Here is a 13,283-nt window from a genome sequence, read left to right as displayed (position 1 = left end):
AGGAGATCAGCCGGGTGGGTGACAATTTAAAGACGAAATGCTACTTTAAAAAACTGATCGTAATGGATTCATTCTGGTAAACAGCTGCCATCATCCAGTTTGGATTAAGGCAGTACCGATGGGACAACTAATCAGAGTACGGAGAAACTGTACTGAGGTAGCTGACTATGAACGCCAAGCGGCTTCTATTAAAAGTAGGTTCATTCAAAAACGATATAAGGATGATGAGCTAAATGCTACGGTAGAATGTGTGAACTATATGGACAGGGAAACTCTTGATGAATAGAGAAAACACTGGAGGGGATACCAATTCCAACTCCTATGGTACAGCAATCATATCTGATTTTTCAGTCCAATATAAACAATTGAAAAGGGCCATAATAAAACACTGGCCTGTTCTCTTAACAGATACAGCCCTACGGAAGGCCCTGTCAGAGCACGCCCTATTTATATATTGCAGGGCTCCGAATCTGCGAGATAAATTGGTGCCAAGCTGTGTGGACCCACCGGTTACACAAAGACTAATAGGTTGGCAAAGACCTGGCTTTTTTCCATGTGGGGCATGTAGAGAATGTGAGCTGAGTGTTGCTAAAAAACATCTAGTTTCCAATCAGAGGACATATGACATCAGATCATTCCTGACATGTGGCTCCTATCATGTTGTATACCTAATATAGTGCGTTCCAATAAGTTGGACGCACAACTAGACGGCTAAAAAAGCGTATCTCTGAGCACATCTATAAAATTGGGAAGGGTCACGAAGACCATGGTGTCTCTGCCCATTTCAAGCAAATGCATAAGTGTGACCCCACTCTCATGCAATACTGTGCTATCGATAAATTTGTACCATTCTGGAGGGGTTCAAATAGTTATTGTGAACTCTCCAGAATGGGAACAAAATGGATATACACGTTACGTACACTCACTCCAGAGGGGCTCAACATTGAGGTCGATATTGTTTTATCAATAATGACTAACAGTGGTTTTACAAGTGTTAATGCATGTTTATTTATGCTTGGGAGAGGTAGTTTTTAGTGCATAGAGGGGGAGGCTGGAACTGAGATAGTGTGTAGTTTGGGGTAACATTTAGTTCACACTGTGAGTGTTTGCTCTAACACGAGAGTAATTGGATTAGGTGCCTTACTCGATTTATAGGATATGCATGCGCAGTGGCTCCGGTTGGTCTCGCACTATTACCGCTGTGCATGCTACAGTCCTTGACATCGCTGTGTAGAGTGTGACTTATGTTGCTGTATCACTTGCCAGCTATTATAGTGTGAAACATCAGCCAGCAATATGACAGGTGTATGCAGCGATATCGGGTGTTTCCACACCATCATCACCGTACACATTGGTGTCGTGTTTGTGGATTTAAATTTCGGGTGTTGCCACACCATCATTGCAGCCACAGTAATATGGGTTTTCAGCCAGTCTAAAGGCTTGTATATGTGGTCTACTATGCAATATGGTTGTAATTGCCATTAATTCTGATATATGTGCGGGGCGAGGCCTTGTATTTATATTTGTTTTATGCATTTTTATGTATTTTATCAATTTTATGTTATACATAATGAAATCATGAATGTGGATTTGTTTAATATAATCTCTATGTGCAATAGTCCCCTCAGCCAGCAGAGGGGGATAGGAGTTAGTGTTGTGACGTATAGAATATTCGGTCTACCATAGGCCGTAGTAGAATACCGGTATGAATATAAATGTGAATGGAATGGGCGTGCGTCCAGCCCCTGATGAGTCACGCCCCTGTGACAAAACGTGTAGGGCGGAGCTTGGACGCACGCATGGTACGGAGCGAGGACTGTCTCCTATACCAGACCGGCGGATGCGCTGATGTTGCGGTGGAGTACGATATGATACGCTCATTCACAAGTAGCTACATTGTACGTAGATTTTATAGCAGGGATTTTAAGTTATCAATAAATAGGATTAAGCTACTGTATGTATACTTTTTTTACTGGTCTCAGGATCTGTTTTGTGAGGGCAATGGCTGCCAGAGACTACGCTTGAAAGCAAGTTGATTGAGGGTAAGCGGCCACTCCATAGGGAGCTGCGGTTGCTATCTCTGTTTGTGGCTGGGCATTTACACCATTTCAGGAAGGGTGTGGCGTGGTACAAAGGGTGTTATAGTTTTACGTTACACCCTGTGTTTGTGTATCTCTTCTCTTTTTTTACATGTTGTATCGTTGGACACTTGAGAGGATTGTAGGCGCAGCAGCACTGGAAATATAACACTTCTAGTTTTGACCGGCCAGAACCCGAAGTGGCTAGACTTTGGGTTCTGGCTGTAACATATACATAACACAATTAGCACCTATAAGGTAAGGAGTTGCTTAAAAGGAAGACCTGGGGCTTTAAAAGGAAATGCACCAATGGAAACCTATATTTAGTAATGGATTTCAAACAACACATTAAAAGCAACTTCATGATAAAATAGTGTGGACAATAAATCTCAAATAAATATTATAATAAAAATTCTAACATTTGTATAGCACTTTTCTCCTGTTGGAGTAAAAGCGCTTGAGAGCTGCAGCCACTATGGGCACACTCAATAGGCCATCCTGAAGTGTTAGGGAGTCTTGTCCAAGAACTCTTTACTGAATAGGAACTGGTTTATGGAATAGGAATGAAGATTCAAGCTCTGGTCCCTATGTCAGAGGCAGTGCCCTTAACCCACTGTCGTGACAATAGGGGATTTTTGGCGGCAGGAGGGGCCGCAGCATAAGAGGAGAGCTGTGGCCGCAGATCGGTGGGGAGGGGGGAAATTCCCCCCCCCCCTCCCTCACCTCGGGCTCCCCTCCTGCAGGCTATCATTGGTGGTGCTCGTGGCAGCCACGGCGGCGGCAGGCCAGCTGAGCACATACCTCCTTCTGGCTGGTCTCCGATCACTGAGTGCTTTATGGAACTTCCTGTGTAAACAGGAAGTTCTATGAAGCACTTAGTGATCGGAGACCTCCGGCCAGAAGGAGGTATGTGCTGCTCAGCTTGCCTGCCGCCACCGCCGCTGCTGCCCCGAGCACCACCAATGATTGCTTGCAGGAGGGGAGCGCTGAGAGGAGTGCCCGAGGGGAGGGGGGGGGGAATTTTCCCCCTCCCCACAGATCTGCGGCCACAGCTCTCTTCTTATGCTGCGACCCCTCCTGCCCCCAAAAAGTCCCTGAGCGGGCCCTGGAATCTATTTTTTGCAGGGGGGCCCGGGGCTTTCTAGGTACGCCCCTGCCTTAACCAGTACACTATCCAAAAACTACCGAAGGAGGGTTAAGAGCACCATCATGTGCAGAAAGTAAGCAATAGATTATACACATAAATGTATTTAATCAAGTGTACTTTTCAGTGCTTTTAATGGTCTTTTTAGTGATGGTTAGGGCTTGTTCCAACTTTTGGCGGTTTTTGTTTTGCTTTTTTCCATGGTGTGAAAACACATTAGGACTGACAGCCCACATAAATCAGTGTGAAGATAAGCCAGTGGGGTGTTCACATGCGATGTATTTTTATATCTAGAGGAAAAAAAAAAAAAAGTACAGTTGTTCCCTCCTTTTCCACATATCTGTCCATTATTAGTGCCCAAAAATGTGCCCAAAAAATGTGTACAAACGTGTATGGTATGTGTCAGAAAAATAAGCACACAAATGCAGTTAAGACTGGTTCACACAGACACTTGTGGGGGTAAATGACGGTTCCGGCACTCATCGTTTAAGCGATGAAGGGAAAGTGCTTGGTATTGTTGTTTACTGTCGCTTCTTGTTTGCGCAAACGCTGCATTTCATTCCCTATTTGTCCCCTCTTTTCCTTTTTTCCTGAACACAACCTGCAGCATCCAGAGCAACCGTGGTACTTCCGTGTCTTCCTGCAGGGGTCAAAATGTGACGCATGGAGCGAACAATGGGGAGCACTGCTGAAGGTAGTCAAATGCTTTTCTGCATGCTTGCACGCTGATTGTTTAGATGCCTGTCTGAACCAGCCCTCAGTGTGAAAGAGGCCTTAGGAGCGACAATCAGGTCAGGTTAAATAACAGGGTCATTGTTAAGCATAGGTTACTGGGGACGGTTAGTGAAATGGAAAATTTAGGAGTTAGGTCAGATGTTATTTAGCATTTTGTGCTTATGGGGGTTACAGGGTTAAATTTTCTACTATCAGTGCAACTCATCAGCCCCCTAAACTCAGTACCAAGATCATCTGGTGCTAACACATATGCATCAAAAAATAATGTATCACACAATGTAATAATGTACCACGCTTCAACACGAAAGAGAAACTAATAAAATACATAAGTCATGTGTGAGTCTGTGTGCGCTGCATTTATTTCTCCCCGCTTTGCTCTGTAATAGTGCGGGGAGGAGAGAGGAGGCCCTTAAGAGGGGAAATGAAATCAGGATTGGCTTCAACCTGTGGGAGCCTGTGTGTGTGTGTGTGTGGGGGGGGAGATACGTAGATACGGCCAGAGAGGAGCGGAGAAAGAGAACAAACCCCCAGCATGCACTGTAACTTCTCTTTTGCGGCTGATGTACCAAGTAAGAGATAGGGGACATGGGGATTGATATTGATATAGAATAAAAATGTCAGATTGGTTATGAACTTTTGCATTGCCTGTTTAGCATCCTTTTTACTTATTTAACAGATGGAAATAGATCATTGATACTGGATTTAATGCCTAACAGTTACTCTTTAATATACTATGTATACATATATATTTTCAGAAAAAAAAATTCCAAGCCAAAGGCAACTTAGTGGTTTATTGTTCTGGATCAATCTGGTTACATTAGAGGAAGTCCTAAGGATAAAGACATGTAATGAATTTGTTATCCTCTATGTAGAACACATGCTTAAAGGGATTGCAAGAAAGAAAAAACATGTGATTCATGTCTCATAGAAGTCATTTCTTTATTCAAGAAGAGAAGACATTGGGGAAGTAAGTGTGTACATCCAGATGCAGTGAGCATGTCTCCTAAATACACTGTCCGAGTAGGACCTGTACCTCTCTCCAAGACAATCACAGGAGAGGTGCTGATATTTCCATCTGGGTATTTGGGGTATCTAAAGGTCAACCAATCCCACTCTTACTATGTACAAGGAAAAAGAAGGAAACATGTAATTGCTTAAGTGTTCCTAAATCTGGGGACCCCCTTATATTGTGGGTCCATGATATGGAGTTATTTCTCTGTTTCATTGCATGAAAACCTGATTGTTAAATGCTATTTACTAAATCCTTTATTGTAATTTTTAAACCAAGGATCAACTTTGTATAGTAACATTAATATGTATGAAAGTATAATATATTTCAGTGGCTAATAAGGTAAAGTGTAACTGCTTCGTAGAACTTAATAAGTGAGAAGGATGATCAAATAAAACGGATTAAGTAAGGTTCTCTAAAAATAGCTCATAAAATAGCAAAGTGAGGAAAATGGGTTAAACATGACTTCACCAATGATGTAATTTTGTTTGCATTCACAACAAACTCGTCTAAGCAGGCCTTTCACAAAGTCAGTGCCCAATAATCAAAGATTTCTTTCCACAGATGAAAAATGTAGAGTATGAAATAATAAAAACAAGTTTCTTAGGAAAGTTTCAACTTAATAGCTTCCCAACTCAGCTCTCTGACTTCCTGGTCATGTAACAAAAGGTGCAAGTCATATTTTCTTAGCAAACAGTGAAAAAAGGAGCCTGTATCTCATTCTGAAGCAAACTGACGGAGAACATGGAAACTTACACTTGGCCCCTCTACTTATACGTCAGAACGACGACTGGGATTAGTGTGTATAAGGTAGAGTTACATTGCCTAATGGCAAATCTATGAGAAAACTCAGCTTACATCTCTCTTGAAAGCTCATAGAATAAAAATAAGCTCCCAGATTTCTCAAATAAATATGGAAAGCATTCAGTGTCCATTAACCACTTCTTTACTGTTAGCTCATTTCTCTGACAATAATGTTAATGTAAACTTAAAGATTTGGCAGCAGACACAGGGGTATGGGATAGGGTGCTATTTTCCTTTCTGAACTCTTCCTTTAAGCCTTTTACCCCTGCAAATTCCCTCCCTCTTTCACCTTTTGAGGTTCAGGCTTTCCGTGTTTACACTTCTCACCACTTCCAGATTGCAGTCATCTACCATCCTCCCGCCAAAGTCTTTCCTTTTATAGACTGCTTCTTTGCATGACTTCTCCACTTCTTATCCTCAATATTGGTGACTTTAGTATCTTCTTAGACATAAATTGCCCTACTGCCGCTGAGTATCTTTCAGCCCTCTCCTCCTTTGACCTCTCCCGGTGGTACTTATCTCTACCCATAAAGTTGGCTACACTCTGAACCTCAGCTTTACTAGCTCGATCTCAAGCATGAAACCTTTCCCCACACCTTGTAACTTTCACAATCTAGTTTTCTGTATGTCCACCTACTTCTGCACCATGCTGCTCTTGTGTAGGAATTACCACAAGCTTGGTCTCCACTCTCTCTCTTATACTCAACAGCCCTTGAGAACTTTGTCCCCCTTACTAATCATTAAACAGTATTCCCTTACAACATAGTCTCTTCAGGCTTCAATTCTACTCTATTATCTTGAGTTTCTTTCTGCCTGGCTGCTGTGTCCACATTAATATGATACCATTTTCTTAAACATAATATGAGTAAGTAAAATGGTAATTGTTAGCATTTAATCATCTCTTTCCACTATAAATATGGACAAAATCCCAACATCAGTTCCTAATGCCCACTGTCTAGGGGTAATATTTGACTCTGACCTTCATTTTAGGCCTCATATTACCTCAATAAGTACCTTCTGCTACTTTTATCTCAAATATATATTTCAGACATGTCACTTCCTCATACGAAAGGTTACTTGTGCATGCCCTTATATCATATCATATAGCCTTGACTACTGCAACAAACTACTCAGCAGCCTTACAAAAACAAGGTGCACATCTTCAATCAAGCATATAACACCATAGTGCCTCTTCTGAGCCTTATCTACATTTGCACCAGATATCAAGTCACTGCTGTATCTTCTAGTCCCTTTGTCAACTCTGGCTACCAATACTGGGGGTAGGGGTCGCCTAATTCTGAAGGACACCTCTGGTTACTTAAAACTGGTTTGTCTGGGAGGGCACAAAGATGTTTTTTTTTTGTGGGGAGCCCCAACCACAATTTTTCTAAGGGGTCCCATGATTTCTAGCTACGGCTGCTGCATCTGGCAGAAGTACCGACATTACTCAGGAATTAAATATCTTTTCATTTGGGCCAAGGTCACTTACCTGAACCTGTGAAGAAGGAGTGGGACCTCAAGGCTATAATGACCTGGCTTCGAAGTTTGATTTTCTACCAACAGGCATTTTATTTTTAATGGTGCAAAGCCGTTCCTTTATGTACATATAGCTATATACATATAGCTGTTCACATGATGGCATAATATTGGATTTTAAAATCACAATACCATCTTGTACGTATAAAAACTGTTCTTAAGTACACCAGAGAAAATCAGGTAAATAAACTGGTAAGGGCAATTCTTGAGGGGGGGGGGTTGAGTTTTCTCTGCTTAGCTCCTCCAGCCTCTATGTTACAGCCACAGGCCTTGCTTTTGTGCCACACAGTCTTCTATGCATGCGCCCATTACACTGTGCAGACATGCTCGTAGCTTGTTAGATCATCCATAACTTTTCATAGTGGATACAACAACAGCCATTCACTCTTTTTATTCGACTACGTCTACCTCCCATGACGGTTATGTGAATATAATGATATTAGTTATTTTGTCTTCTAATGAACTGGAGAGAATTATTCTAAAAGTTTGTTGTAAAAGAAAATCAGTCCCAACCCTCCAGCAGTTACATCAAAATATTTTGATTTAAGACTTTACTCCTTTGTTAGTTGACACGTTTCTGAAGACTAAAACTTCTGGAGCTAACTATGTTTGCCATTTAACGTTCAAATTACAAAAATATTTGAAAAGGTTACGTTACCTAATGTCCTATTTATTTATAGGAGCACTATAGCTAAAAAGTAAGCAGTTAAAATCTAACAGATGTAACTGGTTTTGGACTAGTCCATCTCCTTATGGGGTATTCAGGGTTTTCTTTGTTGTAAAAAGCACTTCCTGAACGGCAGTTAAGTCTTACTGCCAAAATAGTAGGATAGCGGCTAGCCTCCCTACTCGCTTGCATACTATTTTGGCAGGTAGAATTAGCAACTACCATTCAGGGAATGCTTTTTAAAATAAATGAAATACTGAAAACCCCCATGAGGAACAGACTAGTCCAAAATCTGTCAGATTTTACTGCTTACTTTTTTTTTTTTTTTTTTTTTTTGGCTATAGTGGTTCTTTAATGTCCAGTCAAATGAAACGTCATTGAGCACTCCTTTAAACTGATCATTTTCACATACTTTACAGATCTAATAAAAAACAACTCCAAAATCAGAAATGGATCCCTTTAGAAATTCAGTTTCAGACAAAACACAGTTCAGATTTAAATAATATGACAAAGGGCCAGAAGCTTTGGTAAGACCTGCATCCTAACTAGAGAGAATTTTGTTACTATCCAATGTCACAATAGAAACAGAAAACTTTTTAGTACAGAGTTAAAACTTCAGTTTGCTTCTCATTTCATGTTCAAGTGACCACCCTGGGCTAGAGGTTTAAGTGAAGGGAATTTTCCTGCTTGTGGAGGACAGAAGTAGCAACCTACAATGGTTTCTAAACCTTTCTTTGCTAGAAATTTTTTTTTTTTTTGCAGTTGAGCTCTAATCTCTTTGTTAGTTCCACTACCTGTGCCACTGGACATTTGTATCCAATACTATGTGTAGACATATGTAAGATACAAAGAATAATGCAGGTGCTGCCATCTGCTGGTACCAGTAAAATTTTGTGGCACGATTAGTTTTCGTCCACTGCTAAGAGATTTCCTCACTTTATTTTCAACTGTCCATACTCTTCTATTTTTGCCTGTATTCTTCTGTGTATTTTTTCTATTTTTTATGCCCATACTAATTATGTGCAGAATTAAGTGAACTCATAACCAGAATGTCCATATTTATTTAACGGGGAACAAAAAAACTGAGATAATGGAAACTGCTCTCCATCCAAACTCTAACACTGACATTACGTAGCATTTAAACAGCAAGATCTACAATTACTTTCATGCTAATGAGTTTGTTATAAGCGGTAGCCATTAGTATAATATTGATACTTTTAGATTACTAATATTATACTATTTAAAATATAGAGCTTGTGTCAAAATCCTCTTCTAATCCTTCCCTATTGCACTAACCCTCCTACTGCCGCTTCACCTAACACTAACTCTCCTATTACCGCAACCCCTAACACTTGTGCCATTAATGCTACATCTACTACTGCTGCGCATAACACTAAGATCACTACATCTGCGCCTAACACTAACCTCACTACCACTACACCTAACACTGACCACGCTACCTCTGTACACTAACCTCACTGCCACTACAGTATCACTAGCCGTCCTCCTACTACACCTACCACTATCTTTAGTACCGGCATTCTTACTGATCTGTCCTTAACGTTGTGCCACCGCTTGCCGATTGTCTTAGCCATAGTGCTGCCACTTGGCCAGTCATGCCAATTCTAAACTCAGCCGGCACTCTATAGCTGCAATTAACATTCCAGGCTACAGTACTGCCGGGAAGTGGCACATACTGCTGCATCAAAATTAAGTGCTTTGACAACAAAGACACAGTAGTAATGAAAATTACCAACGATAAACTATAACAGACTCTAAATGTTTGCTACGCTACAGTTATGTGTATTTATGCTATATATATACACCTTTTGTTCATCCTGGTGAGGTGAAGTTCCTCCAATGGTTAAATATAAAGCAATACCAGCCTCGCAGAAGGGCATAACATTGCCCTTTTAATGCTAAACTAGAATACAATTTTGTCTAGGGTTTTTGTGTCACAGGCTCTGTAACTCATAACTACATACATTTGTACATAATCCATATAACAAGAATTCACAGGAATCTATTAATGACATTGGAATAATTCTTTGTACACACCCACACTACTGCAACTCACATTGATAAAGCATCTGGCAAAAAATAAAACTTAAAAATTGTCACCTAATCCATGAAAAACAGCTGCTGTTAGAGATGGGTCCTTCTCAAATTCCTGGAATGCTTGGACAAGCTGAGCCGCAGTCTCCGGATTGACAGCATTTCTGGCCTCCGGCCTATTAATGCCAATTGTAAGAATCGTGCCATGTCTTTCGGTGATTACGTTCATGTTGCCTGTACAGAAAGGACACAAGAAACATTCCAGTAAAAGCATGTCAATTTATAATGTTTGACCCATTTCATATGGATCACTAATACATTTGTTTTCTGTGAAAAATAAACAGAGTTATGATGTGTAAATCCGCTGTAAAATATAAATAGACATGGCGTAAGCATCACTTCATTGCTGTTAAAAAGACAATTTCCTCTACAGTCATGGTAATAAGGAACCGCAAGGCTACAAAGCACTGATACAGAGCAGAGATGGTCAATGAGATGCTAATAATTTAGCTCAGGCAAATGTTATGTTAAATTTATGCACATTTATGCAGCTGATGATTTTGATTAGTTCAGTTCCAGGTTGCATAAATTTGCATTAAATTAAAGCAGACCTGAACTCAGAACCTCTTCTCTGCTCTAAAAGATCAGCAACAGCATAATAACCTTTAAAGAAAAAAAAATCTTTGTTCCAGCCCAAAGAACTCCTGCAATAATTCTGCAGTGTATCTACTTCCTGCTTTTATGGAAGGGTTAACATCCTGTGTTTACAAATTAGCGGAGGCTGCAGAGATTCCTGTACTAACACAGCTAAGAGATAAAATTACAATTGTACTACTTGCAGCTGAGGGTGAATTAGACAAGCTCTTCACTCTAAACACAAACTGGGTGGATTAATCTGAGTTTTCCTAGTGTTCAGTGCAGAAGTTCAGGTCCACTTTAACATAAAATGGGCAGCAACTCAAAGTTATACCTTAACCAGGTCCTAACCTTGTCACTGGAATAGAAGCTTCTGTGTAACACATATTGAGGGTGTGCATTAGTGAAATGTATCCTGTTAAGGTAACTCTCAATACTTGATCTGGAAATTTGCAGCCTTTGGCAATGGCAGAACTAAAGGTGGAAATGACTCCCCTCCTCCACATCCAACCCACTACGATGCAAACTATGTTCCATCTTTCTTCAGAATTACTGTATGAGCAAACTCACCACCTTAGTCTTACTATACTTCCCAGATACAGAAGTTTCCTGACTGACATGCATAATTAGCACGGAGTTCCCCTTTTTGCAGAAAAATTCAGTGTGCAGAGTTCCCTCAGATAGACAGGTCTGTCTACTAACACAAACCGTCCAACTAATGGCATCATAAAAACAATGGTTGTGAAACAACTAAGATGGTCATGCAACAGCCAGAAAGCATATCTAGACACCAGACCTTTTGGAATACACATCCTGTTTAGAGCTGTAAATCTGTATCTGCATTAGAGTTACAATTTTATATTCTTACTTTATGGCCTCTTTCACAGTGGGACGGTGCGTTTGATGCAACGTTAAAGTCGCACAACGTGCCCCTAACGCAGTGCATGTAGGTTATAAAATTGAAGGTTATTTTGTACTACGTTATGGGTCTCTTGGTGCGCCATTTTCGACGCATACTAATAAAAAAAACAATAAAAAAAAACCACATAACTGAGAATGTGCAACACACATAATGCAGCAAATGTATTGCTAAACGCACAGCATGCAGCACTCTCTAAATATTGCTACACGTTACACACAACGCAACGTGTGCACTGTGAATGTCGCACAGACTTTGCATTGCTGTGCGTTAGTCTGCGTTGGAACATTTTTTAACATGCAACTTTAATGTTGCACTGTGAAAGAGGCCTTAGGAGTAATATGAACAAAATACCAACAAAGGTTTAACAGATGTAGCCTAGTGGAGAGGGCTGGTAATATATCATATCAGTGTTCATTTTATCAAATATGGCAAGATTAACTAATTTCGATTCTCAACCTAGAGATGATATTAATGTTTCATATCCACATGAAGGAAAATATGAGTGTACAATGATTGTATTGAAATAAAGCTAGTAAATCAAAGTCAGTGGAAATTATACAAATATTCAGAAACTGTATCTCAATATTGAAATGGTGCCATTAGTGGTAAAGAGACTTTGTACTAAAAAAGGATTGTGGTAGGTAAATATTCACACCGCCACAGTTCAGGGCCGCAGCGCTGGATTGCCGTGACACCGGAGGACGGGGAAAGCCTCATTAGGATCCAGAGGCTTCCACCTTCCGAGGTAAGTATCCCCCAGAGGGTTTTTTTTTTAATTACAGATTTTCTTTAAAGGTCTCGTCCTATTCAGAGGCTAAAAACCCCTTCCTAATGGTCTGAGACTCTAAGGACATATAAGGACCATTTCAATTGCTAGAGTTGGCCTTCCAATTGTAACATCACATGAAGAAGTGGACTGGACAGAGTCTCCGGAAGGTTAAAGCAGGATTCTATTTCCAATTAATTTTACAGCATCCACAGTAACCAGAAGACTAAACAGAAACTAAGTAACTTCTTTTCATTTTATTCACTATGGGCAATGTTGTTTGTTAGCTTTTGTTGACATTTTTCTATAATCTTTTAAAACACAGTTTTTACTTTCTTAAACAAATTATATAAAATCATTTTAAAGGCTACCCAAGCTAAAGCAATGGAGGCTACAGAGAGATGTGTGGAGCAGTGCAGAGGCTTACCACTCCTCCATTGCACTTCCGTGCCCCACTGTTCCACTGCAAAAGTCCCTGTTACTTCGGCGAATCAACTTGGGCATGTGCAGTGGGTCCTCATTTTGGATCATATACATCCTCATATTACAGGGGGTTATGATGATAAATTGCTCTTGCAGAGAGTAACGGGGCATTTTTCAGTGGCATGGTGGGGTACGAAACAGAGAAGCAGTAAGCCTCTGTACTACTCCACACATCTCTATATCCTAATTTTAATCACATTACTTCAGCTCAGGTATCCTTTAAGTCTCCTGTTCTGAGAATTCACAATATTGAATCCGTTGTTGGACATAATCGTATAGATATGGTGTTTTGAATAGAGCAGAGGGTTGAACAAAAAAAGGTTTGGATAATTGTTTTCTTTTCAGGTTCAGTCCCTGTATAGATACATGGTGGAAAACATTTTGATTGTATGTGTGTGTGCGGATATCAATTTCTTTCATCTAGTGTTTTACCTCACTATTTCTTTAT

The 13,283-nt window shown here is 40.3% G+C and overlaps 1 protein-coding gene across 2 annotated transcripts in view; it reads right to left on the bottom strand.

The window, feature by feature from the left end:
- Positions 1 to 13,283, bottom strand: part of LOC137518691 (enoyl-CoA hydratase EchA19-like) — a 100,247-nt gene that overhangs the window by 47,761 nt on the left and 39,203 nt on the right. For both annotated transcript variants that reach the window (XM_068236862.1, XM_068236863.1), the window contains one exon: positions 10,095 to 10,262. In XM_068236862.1, coding sequence (XP_068092963.1) covers positions 10,095 to 10,262 — 168 coding nt within the window. The remainder of the gene's footprint in view (positions 1 to 10,094; positions 10,263 to 13,283) is intronic.

This window comes from Hyperolius riggenbachi, chromosome 5 (genome assembly GCF_040937935.1).
Source record: "Hyperolius riggenbachi isolate aHypRig1 chromosome 5, aHypRig1.pri, whole genome shotgun sequence".
NCBI classification, from domain to species: domain Eukaryota; kingdom Metazoa; phylum Chordata; class Amphibia; order Anura; family Hyperoliidae; genus Hyperolius; species Hyperolius riggenbachi.
The sequence above is the reverse complement of the archived record's forward strand: the minus strand, read 5'-3'. Positions and strand labels throughout refer to the sequence as shown.